At 37.1% G+C, this 19,377-nt stretch overlaps 1 protein-coding gene across 9 annotated transcripts in view; it reads left to right on the forward strand.

Moving 5' to 3' along the window:
* The window catches only part of STAG1 (stromal antigen 1), a 237,727-nt gene that overhangs the window by 49,153 nt on the left and 169,197 nt on the right, over nt 1–19,377 (forward strand). For 5 of the 9 annotated variants that reach the window (XM_014537494.1, XM_014537495.1, XM_014537497.1 and 2 more), the window contains exon 5: nt 13,073–13,149. In XM_014537494.1, coding sequence (XP_014392980.1) covers nt 13,073–13,149 — 77 coding nt within the window. Of the gene's footprint in view, nt 1–3,825; nt 3,912–6,562; nt 6,686–7,355; nt 7,428–13,072; nt 13,150–19,377 lie in introns of those variants that run through there. The other 4 variants (XM_014537500.1, XM_014537498.1, XM_014537501.1 and 1 more) reach the window with 4 other exon arrangements.

Here is a 19,377-nt window from a genome sequence, read left to right on the forward strand (position 1 = left end):
GCAGGCAGGCAGGTGAGCAGTTAGGAGCCAGCGGTCCCGGATTGTGAGAGGGATGTCTGACTGCCGGTTTAGGCCCAATCCTGGGGATTGGGCCTAAACCGGCAGTAGGACATCCCCCAAGGGGTTCCGGATTGGAGAAGGTGCAGGCTGAGCTGAGGTGATCCCCCCCGCCCCCGTGCACGAATTTCGTGCACCAGGCCTCTAGTACAGTATAAGCACTGTAGTCTAGTTGGCAAAGGTGTTTCCCATAGAATTATGGGTTACCAATTCTGAAGTCACTGTACATGTATACTGGAGTTGAAAAGTTCAGTAAATAGGTGGTTGATGGTGGGAACTAGATTTTTGACAGTTGTAGGAGTAGGAGATTTTGGATAAGCAAGGGAGAATGCTAGAATAATCCATGTCATAATGGGGTAGTTGAAGGCGTTAGTGTAACTTAAAGCTTAATATGGACACAAATGGCTAACATATAGAAATACTTATAAATATGTTTGTATACTCATAAGTATGTACACACACATATGTATATTTATATACATATATATTTTATTTATTTTTATTTTTTTCCTTGTTCTTTCAGCTGAGGGGGCCTAAAAGAAATGGCATTTTTCTAGCATAAAGCCAATAGCAATAAGCACACCTAGCACCTAGATCTTGGTTTCCAATTTTATTCTTCCATAAAAGAAATCAAGGCTGCTTTAACAAATGTTAAATTCTAGGACTGGGACAGGAAATTCACAAGGTGATCCTGGAACATTTCAGTGTCAGAATAAACAAGTGCTTCAGAAAAACTAAACAACATGAAAATATGTAAAAGACACAGGAGTTAACTTAACGAGCCCTCAATGGCCAAAGCTGGAAAAATGTGAGCAACAACGTAAATATCATAGACTTGAATTATAACCCAGAGTGTAAAATATTCATAGGTCTATTCTGATATAAATAAATGATTGAATAATGATACAAATGGTTGAGAACAGACAAATCTTTCATGTAGAATTCAAGATAATTTATGTAAATACCTACATAAAGCTTAAGGAAATGAAGCTTAACTCCCTAGCCCTTAACTATGGACTATACATCGTGACTTCCTTCCAAAGAGTACATTATTGAAAAAGGGAAAAAGTGTAATTTGTAACAGTGGAAAAACGTGAAAAATACTACCTCAGCTAGATGATCATGATTAAGTTAGTCGTATTTAGTCATGTTGATAGCATGTATCCTTGTTTTGATGTGATGAGAATGGCACTTTATCTCTTTCATCTTTCAAAAACCCATAAACTGGCTCTGGCTGGTGTGCTCAGTGGTTAGAGTGTCAGCCTGCACACTGAAGGGTCACAGGTTCACTTCCCAGTCAAGAGCATGTACCTGGGTCAGCGGTTTGCTTCCTGGCCACAGGTTAGGGCATGTGCAGGAAGCAGCCAGTTGATGTGTCTCTCTCATATTGACGTTTCTCCCCTTCCCTCCCTTCCATTCTCTCTGAAAAGCAATGGAAAAAATATCATCAGGTGAGTATTAACAAAAAAGAAAACAGAACAAAAAATCATAAACTGTATCTACCATGAGAAAATCCCAGACAAACCCAAATTGAAAGACATTCTATAAAATATCTGACCGCTGCTCAATAAAACCATCATGGTCATCAAAAAACATGAAGTCTGTAAAAGTGGTCACAGTGTAGAGGAGCCTAATGAGACATGAGAACTTACCCCCTTTTGTGGTATTCTGGATAAAATCCTGGAACAGAAAAAGGACATTAGGTAAAAACCAAGAAAATCTGAATAAAGTATAACTTTTAATAATAATGATACTGGAATGGAGGGAAGGGGTACTGGAGAAAGGCAGTCAAAAGGTACAAACTACACTTGCAACATAAATAAGTACTAGGGATGTAATGTAAAACATGGTAATTATAGTTAATGCTGCTGTATGATAAAAAGGAAAGTTGTGTTAAGATGGTTCCTACGAGTTCTCATCACAAGGAGAAATTTGTTTTTATTGTGTCTGTATGAGATTATGCATGTTAACTAAACCTATTGTAATCATCTTACAATATATGCAAATCAGACCATCATCTGTACACCTTAAACTTACATAGTCATGTATGTTAATTATTTCTCATTAGCTCTGGGGGGAAATAATAATGTTATCAATATGGCTCATTAGTTGTGACAATTGTCCTATGCCAATGTGCGATATTAACAATAAGAGAAACTAATTGTGTGTATATGAGAACCTCTGTACTGTGTTTATAACTTTTCTGTCAGTCTCAAACTTCTTTTTAAAAGTATATTTTAAAAATACTGGAGGATTCAGTTTAAGGAAAATATTTTAAGATTCTTTTATTAAGCCCAACCCTATCGGTTTTCCCCCCTTCCTTTAATCACCTACTTAAAAGTTTGAGAAAATAGGAAAAGGGGTATTCTAGGTAAAAGATGAATTGAGAAAGTCTTATTAGTACATTAAAAAAATTATAAGAGGACTTCATAAAAGTATACTTGAGATTATTTGGGACCAATTAAAGAAATAGGTCTTGGTCATTTGTATGCAGTTTGATAGGAAACTGCCAAATAACCCTAAATAATTTTTAAGTCCTAATTATCTTACATATATTATGTAACTGGAGTCAAATATGTAGTGTTTGCTGTAAACAAGATACTTGATGAATAAATATTTTCACTCTGTAATTTATGTATCCCTGTAACATTATGGGCAATTTTCCTTGTGCTTTTTTTTTTTTTTTTACACTTTAGAGATGAAACCTGACTCTTTTTAAATGATGTCATTTCACTCATGGTTCAATTTATTAGAAAGGGAAAGAATTTACCCTTTTCTCCTCTCCATTCCCCAGCTCCAGAGTCTTGGCTTTTCTACAACTATTTTTTACTGTCACCATTTTATTTCTCCTTTCACTTTCCTAAGACCAAAAGTCTTTAGCCAATATTTTTTCTCTAATGTGTAACTTTAACCTTTTTCCGTCCTCAAATTCCTTTAATAATGTTCTGAAATATTTGGACCTTTCTCCACAAAAGTTTCCCAAACCTAAATTTTCATAGAGTTTCAAAAGGTTCATAGATGCTTAAGAATCCATGTGCCACAGATTAAGAAGCCCAGCCTGTTTTGAATCATATTAATATTATTCATAGAGCCCTAGCCGGTTTGGCTCAGTGGATAGAACGTTGGCCTGCAGACTGAAGGGTCCCGGGTTCGATTCCGGCCAAGGGCACATGCCTGGGTTGTGGGCTCGATCCCCAGTAGGGGGTGTGCAGGAGGCAGCCAATTAATGATTCTCTCTCATCATTGATGTTTCTATCTCTCTCTCCCTCTTCCTTCCTCTCTGAAATCAATAAAGAAATATATTAAAAAATATATTATTCATAGAGCCCAAATAGATTTATTTTCTTCTCTGTTCTTTCCTCTGATTCTTGTCTTATGTGAACAGCATTAGCACTGATGGTGAGGTTATTTTAATAGTTGTTCAAGATTCGATAAAAATAATTTGAAAGGTTATATAACTCTAGGACAATAATTATAATTGCTTTTGGCCCTGTGCTATACTAGCATCACTTAACCTCAAAATTTGAAATACTAATATTGAGTAAATTTATCTGTTCTTGATATGTATGACATGTACCTGGTGCAGTCTTGAAAGGGTACACATTTATTTGGTGCTCGCATATGTGCCAATGTGATTTTTTTTTTGAGCGCTTAGTTTGATGTTTCACTTGCCTTTTGTATTTATAGAGACAGAAGTCCCCACTTATCCATGATTTTGTTTTCTACTGTTTCAGTTACCAATGGTCCAAAAATATTAAATGAAAACTTCTAGAAATAAACAATTGATAATTTTTAAATTGTGCAGCATTCTGAGTAGTGTGGTGATTTCAGTGCCATCCTGCTCCATTCAACGGGTACGTGAATCATCCCTTTTCCCAGTATATTTACGCCATATACCCTACCTGCCTGTTGGTCACTTAGTAGCCACCTGGGTTATCAGATCAACTGTATCACAGTTCTTGTGTTCAAGTAGCCCTTATTTGTGTGGTGAAGGCCTTGGGTGCAGGGACATGGTGTAGGGTGGAGGTGGTCAGTGGGGAAAAAAGGGGGGACATCTGTAATACTTTAAACAATAAAGATAAATTTTTTTAAGTAGCCTTTATTTTACTTAATAATAGCCTCAAAGTACAATAGTGATGCCGGCAATTTGGATACACCAAAGTGAAGCCATAAAGTGCTTCCTTTAAGTGAAAATTTGAATATAGTACAATAAGATATTTTGAGAGAGAGAGAGAGAGACCATATTTGTGTAACTTTGATTATGGTATATTTTTATAATTGTTTTATTTTATTATAAGTTGTTCTTAATCTTTTATTGTGCCTAATTTACAAATTAAACTTTATTATAGGTATGTATATATAGGAGAAAGCATAGTATCTTATAGGGTTCGGTACTATCTGCAGTTTCAGGCATTTACTGAGGGTCTTGGAACATATTCCCCATGGAAAAAAGGGGTTTACTGTATCTGCTGTTCACAAGGAATATTACAAAGTGCAGGCTGCCATCTAGAGACAGGCTCATCACTGGAGATACAATCATAGTAATTTCTGTTTATAAGGCATTCTGAAAGGTTTACAAGTTTTCAAACATGTATCTTTTTATTATAACCTTTGAGGTAGTTTTTTCCATTTTTGCATAATTTACCTAGACAGACCACATATATCCCAAGATACTATTAAGCTTTAAATGCTCACCAAAAGGCCACCAAAGTGTCTTGTCTCTCTACGTTTTCCCCACTCTCTCTCCTCAAATCTTGAGAATGACTATTAAGTATAGTCATTGCAATCCGAGGTAACTGTTAAGTCCTACATTTCTGGTATTCAAATGTTTCTTGAGTGAATCCTTCTTCATTTTAGTAGCCTCAGCATTTTTTCTCCTTTTCTAACTCAGATTTTCTCTACTAATTTATTGAGATTTCTTTTCAGTCTTTCTCCATTTTATTTTGGTTTACAACCTGCTGTCTATTACATAAAGTAAAAAAGAAACAAAAGTGAGACTGCCAAAAAATTGTCCTGTCCTATGCTTGGGTTATCTCTAGTCCAGTGGTCGGCAAACCGCGGCTCGCAAGCCACATGCGGCTCTTTGGCCCCTTGAGTGTGGCTCTTCCACAAAATACCACGTGCGGGCGCGCACATACAGTGCAATTAAAACTTCATGGCCCATGCGCAGAAGTCGGTTTTCGGCCTGGGCAAGTCTATTTTGAACAAGTGGCGTTAGAAGAAGTGGAGGGTGTCGGTCAGGCGAGGGGAGACGCGGCACAGGTGGGCCGCGGGATATGCAGCGCGGGGGAGGCGCCAAATATCAACAGTACTTAAACTATATAGGTAGGTTAATAACAATGTACCTACCTATATAGTTTTAAAAATTTGGCTCTCAAAAAAAATTTCAATCGTTGTACTGTTGATATTTGGCTCTATTGGCTAGTGAGTTTGCTGACCACTGCTCTAGTCCATCACCAGATTAGCTTTTATTAAGATAAGACTGTATAATCCACTTTTAAAAGAAAATCCATTTAAAGGCAAAGCCATTTCACACATGGAACAGTTAGGCATTTATTATTTGGAAGAATCTCTGCCAAGTGCCCTTAGGCAGCATATTTGAGCCACACCCAGACTCACTAATTTTGAGTGAGCCAGAATGTTATAAGGTGTCAATAAAAGCTATAAACTTAAAAGGGCCTTTTGTTATATTTGGATCAATTATTTTGCTGCTAAGTTCTATCTGCCTTCAGCTTTCTCTTCTACCTGCTTCTGTGTCCAGTTGGAAGGATACAAACAAGGCTAGAGTTCTGCTGTAGCTGTCATAGACTAGAGGAGGGATAGAATTGAAAATGGTGAGGGCAGCCCGACCACAGTAGCGCAGTGGTTGAGCATTGATCAATGAACCAGGAGGTCACGATTCAATTCTTGGTCAGGGCATATGCCCGGGTTGTGGGCTCAATTCCGGATCATGCAGGAGGCAGCCAATCAATGATTCTCTCTCATCATTGATGTTTCTATCTCTCTCCCTCTCCCTTCTTCTCTGAAATCAATCCAAATATATATAAGCCTAAGCAACCAGCCGACCATTCGACTGCCTGACAGTCCAGTAGCTATGATGCGCACTGACCACCAGGGGGCAGACACAGCTGCCAAGTTGCGGTGACTTGGCAGCTGCGGTTCTCGGGTGATGCACCCGGAACCAGAGAGGAGGGAGCCCAATTCCGGGGTGCATCACTTGAGAACTGCCCTCTCGCTATCCGGGATCCCTTGGGGGATGTCGGAGAGTCGGTTTCGGTCCAGTCCCCGCAGGCCAGGCCAAGGGACCCCACCGGTGCAGGAATCCATGCACTGGGCCTCTAGTAAAAATATATTTAACAAAAAAAGAGAATAAGGATAAGGTGAGACAATTCTCTAAGCCATGGATGGGTTCATATATATGGGGTAAGATAGTTTGCAGGTTCCCACTTGGCTTTTCTGACAAGGTCTTCTTTATTCCCTTAACTTACCCCTCTGGGGGTTCTAGGCATTTGGAGATGGATGTTTAGTGCTATTATATCTGATCATTGCTACTCTGGAGGTGGAGGCTATACATCTGAGTGATGGGAAAACTACTGAAATGATTTTCCCTGGTTGTGGAATATGAGAGGTGACTCGTTTTATTCTCCAAATAGCATTAATTTTGCAACATGCACAGTTAGGAATCTGGCTTTCAGTAGAGCTCAACTAAACTAGAGCTTTTAGCTTGCTTGCAAAATATGCAGGCTAATTATAAAAAGTAAATAAATATAAAGTAGAAGAACCTTATACTAACTGAGCATCTTATAATATGCTACAGGTATATTGCTAAGTACTTTAAATTTGTTATCTCATTTACTTCTCACATCATCTTTAGTCATTTTTTTCAACAAACATTTTTTGAATTTCTCCTAATGAAGCACCTTTTTAGGCACAGCATTGAACAAAATAATATTCCTGCTTTGAAGTGGCATTAACATCATTTTTAAAGATTAGAAATCTGAGTTTCATAAAGAAAATAGACTTTTCTAGTGCCCCATATGTAACTTAGTAGCTGGTGTAATTGAAATCTAAGTCCTACTATGTCTGATTCAAAGTACTTTAAACCACTCTAGGACAGCTTCTTTAGGGTTCTACTATATGTTGTGATTGCTGTAACCACAATTATCTCTTTTGACTGCCTATATCACTAATTACACAAATATGTATTCTCTAGTCCTATTTTCACATTGATTTTCAGTTTCATCTTTTGTATCTATAATAGCTGTTAACAAAAACATAAACTTTTGCATTTCTGGCAGACTTACGTTGAGCATCTTACGCTTGCCCTCTAATGAGTGTATATTGATACTGACTACACAAATGCTCTGTAGGTAAGGTTTAAGAGCAATCTGTCTTTCTGTTTCATCTTTAACATTTTATTTTCTACTAGAGGCCCGGTGCATGAAATTCATGTATGGGTAGGGTCCCTAGGCCTGGTTGGCGATCAGGGCTGATCGGGGCCTTCTGCCTGCTGGCTGGGGCCTTCCTTCATTTCGCGCTGCCCCCGGTGGTCAGCGCACATCATAGTGAGCGATCAAACTCCTGGTCTCCCAGTCGAACTCCCAAGGGGACATTTTGCATATTAGCCTTTTATATATATATATAGATAGATTGAAAATGTATTCCTATGTTATTTCACTTGAATACTATATTCATATAGTTCAGGTTTTAGGAAATGCAAAGGGTATGCAATATAATGTTTCCATTCATCCCTAAACCACAACCACATATTTCTCTTTCCTAGAGGCAACCAATTTTGCCAGATATTTGTATATCTTTCCAGAAATATTTTAATGCACACACACACACACACACACACACACACACACACACATATCCTTTCTTTTTTATGTATGAATGTATCCTACAGAACTTTACATATCAGTCATGGACAACTTTATTTTTTTGATAGTTCCATGGATTCTATTGACTTTAAAAGTCAATAGAGAGTAGTGATTAGTTGTAGATCCTGTGTGCAGACTACTTGCATGTAGACTAACGATCTGCTACTGGGAAACCCCTTTTGCAAGTTTCTAAATCTCTAAGTGCCTCAATTTTCTCATCTGTAAAATGGGAGAAAAATAATGCATTCTCTATAGGATTGTTGTGAAGATTAAATGTGTTAACTTCAAGGGCTTATTCAGAACAGTGCCAGGCAGATAGTGAGCGCCCAAAATTAGCTGCTACCACTATCATCATTATCATTGCCACTTTTACTTATTTAATCAAATTTTTATATATGAAATCTGTATAGGGATATATGGGCGTTGTTTTCTTTTCGCTATTACAAACAGTGCTTCAGGAAATAACCTTCTACATTAATTATTTACATTTGTGTGAGTTTAGGGATGCTTTGCAACAAGTACAATATCAAGGCGAAAGAAATAGTATGTTATAAATTTTTAATATAGACATTTTCCAAATTGCAGGCCACAGGGATTGTATCAACTTTCCCTCTCACCAGCTGTTTGACATAATTCAAATAATCAGGAACTTGACTGTAGTTTTCTGATGTTACATCTATTTCTGGAATTATTCATAGTTATGGCAGCTTTGGAAGAAAATTTTGGAATTTTTCTTTTATCTTTATTAGAAGTACAATCCTGTCAGGAATTCCCGTTCAAACAACCTTTTATTTTTTAACTAGAGGCCCAGTGCACGAAATTCGTGCATGGCGGGGGTGTCCCTCAGCCCAGCCTGCACCCTCTCCAATCTGGGACCCCTTGAGGGATGTCTGACTGCCCGTTTAGGCCGGATTCCAATGGGATCGGGCCTAAACGGGCAGTCGGACATCCCTCTCACAATCCAGGACTGCTGGCTCCCAACTGCTCGCCTGCCTGCCAGCCTGATTGCCCCTAACCGCTTCTACCTGCCAGCCTGATCGACGCCTAACTGCTCCCTTGCCGACGTGATTGCCCCTAACTGCCCACCCCTGTTGGCCTGGTTGCCCCCAACTGCCCTCCCCTGCCGGCCTGGTCGCCCCCAACTGCCCTCCTCTGCTGGCCTGTTACCCCCTGCAGGCCATCTTGTGCGGCCATCTTGTGTCCACATGGGGGAAGCCATCTTTGACCACATTTGGGGTGGCCATCTTGTGTGTTGGAGTGATGGTCCAATTTGCATATTTCTTTATTATATAGGATATAAATTATGTATGTTGGTAGATTATTCTTGCAGGATTCTCACAGATAACTTGTTACAAAGAGGAAGATAATCTTTTTCCTACTAAATAATTATTTAGTGTCATATATTTGTGTTTCTATGAATTTGAATTATTTCAGATTTTTATGTATCTTTATTATTCATGTTTAAAAACCAAGAATGTGCCCTGACTGGTTTGGCTCACTGGATAGAGTGTCGGCCTGTGAATTGAAAGGGTATGTACCTTGGTTGCGGGCACATCCCCAGTGGGAGGTGTGCAGGAGGCAGCTGATCGATATTTCTAACTCTCTATCCCTCTCCCTTCCTCTCTATAAAAAAAATCAATAAAAATATATTTAAAAAATAATAATAATCTCAGTAACAAGCTTTTGTTCATTTCAAAATTCTGGCTTTAAATACCTGATTTTATTTTATTAGTAATTTTTTAAATAAATTTTTATTGATTTCAGAGAGGGAGAGAGAGATTGAAGCATCAATGATGAGAGAGAATCATTGATTGGCTTCCTCCTGCACACCCCCTACTGGGGATCGAGCCCGCAACTCTGAGCATGTGCCCTTGATCGGAATCGAACCTGGGACCCTTTGGTCCGCAGGCCGACGGGCTTTATTAATTTTTATTTGAATATGGTAGTCACCCTTAAAGATGCTAAGCATGTGGTTTTGTGTGTGTGTGTTTTAATATTTCTTTTAATGCTAGTTACTGTTTGGTTGCCTTTCCTTTTTGTAACATTAAATTAATGCAGCAAAATAGTAATCCCTTTATGAACTAACAGAGCTAGTGCACTGAAATTATAGTTAAGATCCCACTGTATGTGAAAGCGGTCATATCAGTCATGGAAATAGAGTGGATCATTATTTGCACTGGAAATATTTTAATAATGATATAGGTAACTTACTACTAAAATAATAATTAACGTTGTCCTTTTTCTTGTTGGTTTATTTATATAAGCTGAATGAGTTATATCATTTATTCAAAACTATTCTATTTAAGATTTCACCTTGGCAGATTCCTCCCCACCAAACACACCACTTACTGAAATCTGTAGAAACAGTGAGTTGATCCTTATTCATCAGTCATAGTTACAATAAAATATAATGAAATCAATTTAAGAGAGTCTTCCGCATGTATATTGTATATGCAGTATTCTCATTGATATCATCTGGCAATTTTCCTTTGCCCACAATTCCCTTCTGCTTCAGAAGAGACCTGATTCTGCTTAAAGAATTTGGCAGCCCAAGATTTCTTATCTTTTTGTTTGTTGGTTTTTCATTAAATTTATTGGGTTGACATTGGTTAATAACTTTTTCTTTTTCTTTTGTAATCAACTTTACACATTTTCATCAAATTCACACATTTTAAGTGTACAGATTGATGACTTTTGACAAATACATACAACCATGTAATGACATTCCAGTCAATATATATATTCACCTTCCAAAGAACAACTAATTCTTCCCACGTTTAATAACCTAAAGATCTAATTTTACTTATTCTTGTTTAGTACTTATGAATATAATTTTACTTATCAGGAATACCTTGAAACAACCCCTGAAATTACATGCTTTTTATCTATGGGAGTCCATTTCAGATTGACAAAATAGTTCATGACCCAAACAAGGTTAAATACAGTTGACCCTTGAATGACAGGTTTGAAATGTGCAGATCTACTTATAGGTGGATTTTCCTCCCCCCAAAAAATGCATAGTCTGCTCTCTGTATCTCAGAGTTTCATATCCACAAATACAACCTTTTGACAATTGAAAACAGTATATTTGATCTTCTGTTGAGAATTGGATGGTCCTTGGAGCCAATACTGCATGGATACCGAGGGATGCCTATAAGTTACATTTGGGGGGAGTAAAATGTTATACATGGGTTTTTGACTGTGTGAGGGTTCGATGTCTCAAACCCCTACGTTGTTCAAGGTCAACTGTACAATTAAACAGTTTTGTTTAATTTGATTCTAAGAATGTCTGACACAAAGTAACTTTTACTTTAGACAATTTATAATTAGCAATTTAATGTGTTTTCTGTTTATTTAATTTTAAAAAATTGTCTGAAAATAAAGGCTATAGGCATCAAGAAAACTGTTAAATACTATCTATAGTACTGTTTTTTGGCATTAAAAAAACACAAAGTTTTTTCATTTTGTTTAGGAAATTGGATGTTGTGGTAGAACTCTTTAAAAAATTTTTTTTATTCACCCGAACCTCCCAATCTAGACTCTCTCATCCCTACAGCTGGTTATAGGGAATACCTGTCGGTGGTACATAACTCAGCATCCTAAAAAGGAATGAGAGAGCTATACAGTATGGGGCAAAAGTAGGTTTACAGTGTGAGTACTCGAAACACAGAGCTTATTCTTGTATTATTTATTATTTTCCATACAAACAATGGTAAACCAACTTTTGTCCTGTCCTGTATATCAAGTAATTAAAATGTGCTTTAAGATGATTTTGATTAAAAGAGAGCAGGTATGACTTTCCTCATTTTACAGATCAGTAAAAATTAAGTCAGATTCAGTTTAATGTGCTATTATAGTTTATGAATTAAGACCATATCTTGATGACTTTTAGTGGCTGTTTGGTTTCATCTTGTTTCCTGTAAGAGAGGACAATACATTTCAGAGACTTCCCCACACTACTAAATGTGATTTGAATTGGAGCTGGTAATCACTGGCAAGGAGCCAGACAGAGGTTATAAAGTAATTATTTTCTTACTAACTCATTGAGTTGTTTTTTAAGTTTTTTTTCCACATTGCCTTCTCTCAGTCTGTCGAGTTTTTAACTTGAATGTTTTATGTTTATACAGTAAAAATTGAACATTGTTTAATTATTAGGCCAGGGTTCTTTGTCCTTAAGGTTGACTTTAAACCGTATTTTAATATTTTTAAGTTATCTTTATTTTTAACTGAAGTTTTTGGTATAAACCACACATCATTTTTTTTATGATAATATTTACATAATCATGTTTGAGATAAAAATAAAGTAGCTGAAAGTAATATGAAAGAAAGATGAAAAAGGGGTTAACATTATTTTGATTGTTTGATATTTATGTAGAAGTTACTGAGAAACTTTTTTTTTAAATCCTCACCCAAGGATATTTTTTCCGTTGATTTTTAAAGAGAGTGAAAGGGAGAGGGAGAGAGAGAAACACTGATGTAAGAGAGACATATTGATTGGTTGCCTCCCGCATGCCCCGACCAGGGCCAGGAGCCTGCAACCGAGGTACGTGCCTTGACCAGAATCGAACCCAGGACCCTCCAGTCTATAGGCCAACACTCTATCCACTGAGTCAAACTAGCTAGGACACTGAGCAACTTTTCATGAAAAGTTCAGAGAAATTATTTTAACTCAAGTGTGTTACTAAATTAAGGGACATTTCATTTTAATCTATAGAAGAATATTCTTGTGATAAAGAATATCACAAAGAGCCATGAAAGGAGATAATACCATCCAGATGGATGTTATTCAGACTAAGGCAGCCACCTATATGTCTGGATAACGCCAACATATGTCTAAGTCAATTTTTAGGGCTCTCCATACAATATAAATTTGTTTTATGTCTTTATTTTTTCCTTTCCCAATACTCCTCTCAGTATTTTTTCTTACACTTAACCTAATTCACAGAATATTCCGTTTTTTAAAAAATATCTAAAGAACTTTGAACTTCTTATGATATTTTTTTGGTATAGATAGGAGGTTGTTGGAGGAAAGAAAAACCCAAGCATATAAAACTTTCCAAACAATGGTCAGTTAAAATTTAATTTTAGCATGGAATAGAAAAAGATTAACTGTAAAATCTGTTGTTTCACAGGTACTGTGAGAATAGAGATGTTTCGAAATATGCAGAATGCAGAAATCATCAGAAAAATGACTGAAGAATTTGATGAGGTATATAGCATTTCAATATTTATACAAATGTCCTACTTATACTTTTAAATGTTGATTAAGTTTTGTTTTGATTTAGTGTTTAGTATCAATGAAGATACACTATTTCCTCATGTATATATGATAGTCCATGCTACTAATTCCAAAATTAATGATCTCTGAGGATTTGATTACATTGCATGGAGGATGCACTAAATAAACACTAAGGATAAGAATATTAGTGGTATGAGCTAGAAGTTGATTCTTGACACTCATTCTTGAAGATCACCTAAAATCCCCAAATTTAAAGAGGTATCTCCAACAGTTTAATATTCTGTGGAATGCTAGTCCTATTAAATGCTTAAAGAAAAAGGATTTGGAGGACAAAGAAGTGTGAACAGATTGCGTAGGTTTTTTAAAATTCTAATGGAGAAAAAACTGCTAAACTGCAATCCAAAATTCCCAAAATTATTTTATGTGGACCTTTACCACATGCCCTTCCCGTGTGTGTGTGTGTGTGTGTGTGTGTGTGTGTGTGTGTGTGTGTATGCGCGAGCGCAACTCTGTGTATAAAACTTAAGCATGTATTAAGGGAAACTCTGAGAATATTGTGATTTATGATACATGTTTTCTTTGCTAGTCTTAACAAATTACTTATGCAGAACTCATTTTCTACAAATTTTTTAATTTTCACTGAAATAATTCTCTGAAGTAGTTTTACACAGATTTTATGTTGAAACACTTACATAGTTTTATTTCTACACTAGTGGCCCGGTGCACAGAATTCGTGCACATTAAAAGGGAATTAAATAGAGGAAATATTTTAATATTGCTATTGGCCCTTTCTCTATAGTAGAAGTGTCAGAGATGAAAGAAAATTAGTAAAATGTATATGAAAATCTCCCTCCTGTCAGAGTCTGGGACGCACCACAGGACCCAGCGTCAAGTCCCCGCCCACCCGCATGCCTCGAAATCACGCAAGACCCAGACCCAGCCAGCCCCACCCCCATCAAGCCCCACAGGGCGGGGGGCACGGCCTCAGCTCAGGGCCCCCGGCCCTGGTGTGAGGGCGTGACGACCAGTTGCATATTAGCTCTTTATTATATAGGATTGTATTTATAGTAAACTCAATTCATGCCATGCTTTAGTCCACCATTAATTCCAATTTTAACGTTATGCCTTTTGATTTAAGTAAGAATTCTGTTTTCCAGTAGATGTTCCTTTTTCTTTACTTTCAATACTAACAACAAAGATTAGTTTTCTTCTAGGTTCATTCTTTCAGTGGCGTGGGCTTTGTAGTAATAGTAGTAGTAGTAGTAGTAGTAGTAGTAGTATATATTTTGTACTACCAACTTACTCAAATACACATTGCACAACATGTCTTTTTCATCAGATGTTTTCCTTTACTCTAGCAGCACACACTAAAACATTTTCATGTGCGTATTTACAGAAGCATTCTGTCAGTGCCTTTCAGACTATTTAGTCATGTTCCGTGGGACGTTGAAGAGATCTCACATTGTGATCCATGCATATATATATATATATCCATAATTGCTAGTCTTCATTTCTATAATCCAAAATTGCTCTGAAATTCCAAAGAACTTTTTTGCCATTTAATCAGTGGCAAAACCTGGCCTCAACTAACATGAGGCTATTTACAATTTGTATTTATCCCAGTCATCAAAATCATCTGTATGTATTTTTGTTGAAATAGTAATGTTCTTGATTTTAGGGGGCTGGCCCAGATTATTTTTGGGTTATTGATGGAATATAAGCTATGTGCACTGTATTAACTTTTATAGCTAAAAAATTAGATTCTGAAATATTTCTGTGGGATCACTTTTCCTAAAAAATATTTTTTTGTTACTTCATGAGTTTATATTTGGCAAATAGAAGATAAGGATGCCAGATTAATGTGCAAGTGGCAGGTTTACTGACCAGCTACTGAACTACCATGTCATACTTGAAATATAGGTGATTCAGGTTGCAGATTTAATGGTATACATCTCGGATTTTCAGAGCAATAACACATGATGGAATGTTTATTTAGAGTTTAAGATGATAGTTTCCAAACTTTGCACATTAATGTCGCCTAGGGGTATTTATTTTACTTAATTTTCTAATTTTTTACATTACAGCTTACATGCAGTATTATTTTGTATAGTTTTGGGTGTACAGCATAGTAGTTAGACAATCATATACTTTATAAAGTGTTCCCCCTGATATTTCCAGTACCTAACTGGCACCATATATAGTTATTTCAGTAGAATTGACTATATTTCCTATGCTGAACTTTACATCTCCATGATTATTTTGTAACTACCAATCTGTACTTCTCAATCCCTTCACCTTTATCACCCAGTTCCCGAAACCTTTTCCTCTCTGGCAATCATTAGTCTATTCTCTGTGTTTATGAGCCTGATTCTGTTTTGTTTGTTTATATATGTTGTTCTTTAGATTCCACATATAAATGAAATTATATGGTGTCTTTCTCTGACTGACTTATTTCACTGAGCATAATACCTTCTACGTCCATTCATGCTGTCGCAAATAGTAATATTTCTTTTTATGGCCAGGAAATACTCCATTGTGTATATGTATCATAGGTTTTTTCTCCACTTGTTTATTGATGGGCACTTGGGTTGTTTCCATAGCTTGACTATCCTATATGATAAAAAGCTAATATGCAGCCCTAACCAGTTTGGCTCAGTGGATAGAGCGTCGGCCTGCTGACTCAAAGATCCCAGGGTCGATTCCGGTCAAAGGCATGTACCTTGGTTGCGGGCACATCCCCAAGTGGGAAGTGTGCAGGAGGCAGCTGATCGATGTTTCTCTCTCATCGATGTTTCTAACTCTCTATCCCTCTCCCTTCCTCTCTGTAAAAAGTCAATAAAATGTATTAAAAAAAAAAAAAGCTAATATGCAAATCGACTGAACGGTAGAACGCCCAGCCACTATGATGCGCACTGACCACCAGGGGCCAGACGCTCAACACAGGAGCTGCCCCCTGGAGGTCATTGCACCAGATGCCGGGCTTACAGCTGGCAGATGCAGCGGTGGTGGCGGGAGCCTCTCCCGCCTCCGCGGCAGCGCTAAGGATGTCCAACTGACGGTTTAGGCCCAGAAGTGGGCCTAAGCCATCAGTTGGACATCCCCTGAGGGCTCCCGGACTGCAAGAGGGCGCAGACTGGGCTGAAGGAACGCCCCCCTCCCCTGAGTGCACGAATTTCGTGCACCAGGCCTCTAGTTATTAATAATGTTGCAATGAACATAGGGGTGCACATGTTCTTTCACATTAGTGTTTTGAGTTTCTTCAGCTATATATACCCAGAAATGGAATCTCTGGGTCATAAGGCAGTTCCATTTTTAATTTTTTTTAGGAATCTCCATACTGTTTTCCACTGTGGATACACCAATCTGTATTCCCACCAACAGTGCATTAGAGCTCCGTTTTCTCCGAAACCTCTCCAACCCTTGCTGTTTGTTGATTTATTGATGATAGATATTCTGTCAGGTGTGAGTTAACATCTCATTTTGGTTTTAATTTGCATTTCTCTGATGATTAGTGACATTGAGTATCTTTTCATATGTCTATTAGCCATCTATATGTCCTCTTTGGAGAAGTATTTATTTAGGTCCTTTGCCTATTTCTTTAATTGGATTATTTGTTTTTTGATGCTGAGTTATACAAGTTCTTTATACATTTTGGATATTAACCCCTTATCCGATGTATCATCGGTGAATATGTTCTCCCATTTCAGTGGGTTGTCTTTTCATTTTGTTGGTGGCTTGACTGTGCAAAATCTTTTTAGTTTGATGTAGTCCCATTTGTTTATTTTTTGTTTTGTTTCCCTTGTCCGAGGAGATATATCAGAAAAAAATATTACTAAGAGAAATGTCCAAGATGTTTTATGTTTTCTTCTAGGATTTTTATGGTATTGAATCCTACATTTAAGTCTTTGATACATTTTGAGTTTATTCTTTCAGGTGGTATAAGAAAGTGGTCTAGTTTCTTTTTATTTATTTATTTTTTTGGATGCATCTGTTCAATTTTCCCAACATTACTTATTGAATAGACTGTGTTTTTAACTCACATCCATGTTCTTGCCTCCTTTGTCAAACATTAATTGACCAGATAGGCATGGGTTTATTTCTGGCCTTTCTATTCTATTCTGTTGATCTATGTGTCTATTTTTATGCCAGTACAATGCTGTTTTGATTACTATAGCCCTGATTTCAGGTAGCATGATTCCTCCAACTTTGTTACTCTTTCTCAAGATTGCTTTGGTTATTCAGCTATTGCTTTACTAGTTCTGTATAAATTTTTGAATTATTTGTTCTAGTTTTATGAAATACCAGAGGCCTGGTGCAAGAATTCATGCACTGGTGGGGTCCAGCCAGCCCACCCCAATGGGCCGATTGGGAGTGGGGCCCACCATGGCAAGGGGCCTTGGGCCATTTGCGGTCCGGCCCCGCCCCCGATCAGGGTGGGGGGGGCGCTAAGGGGCGTGGCCAGCCGGTGGGAGGAGCCGTGGCGTTCCAGTCATTTTGCCATTTGGTCATTTTGCATATTACCCTTTTATTATATAGGATGCCATTGGCATTTTGGTAGGAATTGCATTGAATCTGTAGATTGTTTTGGGTAATACAGATATTTTAATAATGCTTATTCTTCCTATCCATGAGCATGGTATATGCTTCCATTTATTAATATCTTCCTCCATTTTTTCTCCAATGTCTTTTATCTTGATTAAATTTATTCCTAGATGTATTTTTTATACAGTTGAAAATGGGATTGTTTTCTTAGTTTCCCTTTTTGATAATTCATTATTGGTGTATAAATATGCAACTGATTTCTGAATGGTTACTTTGTATTCTACTACTTTACTTATTTATCAGTTTTAGTAATTTTTTGGTGGAATCTTTAGGGTTCTCTATATGCATCATCTGCAAATACTGACAATTTTGCTTTTTTCTTTCCTATTGATATGTCTTTTATTTTTTTCTTGTCAGATTGCTGAGGCTATGACTTCTATTTATGTGATGTTTCATGATAGTTGGTTTGCTAATAGTGTATGAACTTTGCATCCCAGGAATAAATCCCACATGATCCTGGTGTATATCTTTAAATTGTATTGCTGCATTTGATTTTCTAATATTTTTTTGAGGATTATGACATGTGTATTCACCATTGGCCTATAGTTTTCTTTCATTATAGTGTCTTTATTTGGAATTAGGGTAATGCTGGCCTCATAAAATGAAATTGAGTGTCTTCCTTCCTCTTGAATTTTTTGGCATAGTTAGGGTAAGTGGTAGGTCTTTGAATGTTTGGTAACATTTACTTGTGAAGCCATCCAGTCCAGGATCTTTGTTGGGAGTTTTTTTGATGGCTGCTTTAGTTTCATTAGTTGTAATTCTTCTGTTCAGATTTTTTGTTTCTTCTTGATTCAGTTTTTGGAGAGTGTATCTTATAGGAATTTATCCATTTCTTCCAGATTGTCCAATTTTTTGGCATATTGCTGCTCATAATTTTTTCATAAAATCCCTTTTATTTCTGTGGTGTCAGTTGTTACTTTTCCTCCATCACTTCTGACTTTATTTATTTGGGTTCCCTCTCTTTTTTCCTTGGTATGTCTGGTTAAAGGCTTGTCAATCATGTTTATCTTTTTTTTTTTAATTAAATCTTTATTGTTCAGATTATTACATTGGTTCCTCTTTTTTCCCACCATAACTCCCCTCCACCCAGTTCCCACCCCACCCTCTGCCCTCACTCCCCACCCACTGTCCTCATCCATAGGTGCACGATTATTGTCCAATCTCTTCCCGCACCCCCCACACCCTTTTCCCCCCCAAGAATAGTCAGTCCATTCCCTTTCTATGTCCCTGATACTATTATGATCACCAGTTCATTCTGTTCATCAGATTATTTATTCACTTGATTTTTAGATTCACTTGTTGATAGATGTGTATTTGTTGTTCATAATTTGTATCTTTACCTTCTTCTTCTTCTTCTTCTTCTTCTTCTTCTTCTTCTTCTTCTTCTTCTTCTTCTTTCTTCTTTCTTCTTGCTCTTTATCTGACCTTCAATTCTAAATTATAGCTTTGCTGGGTAGGGTAATCTTGGTTGTAGGTCCCTGCTATTCATCACTTAAAATATTTCTTGCCACTCCCTACAAAGTTTCTGTTGAGAAATCAGCTGACAGTCGTATGGGTACTCCCTTGTAGGTAACTGACTTTCTTTCTTTCTTTCTC

The sequence above is a fragment of the Myotis brandtii genome, unplaced genomic scaffold, assembly GCF_000412655.1.
Source record: "Myotis brandtii unplaced genomic scaffold, ASM41265v1 scaffold18, whole genome shotgun sequence".
Classification (NCBI taxonomy): domain Eukaryota; kingdom Metazoa; phylum Chordata; class Mammalia; order Chiroptera; family Vespertilionidae; genus Myotis; species Myotis brandtii.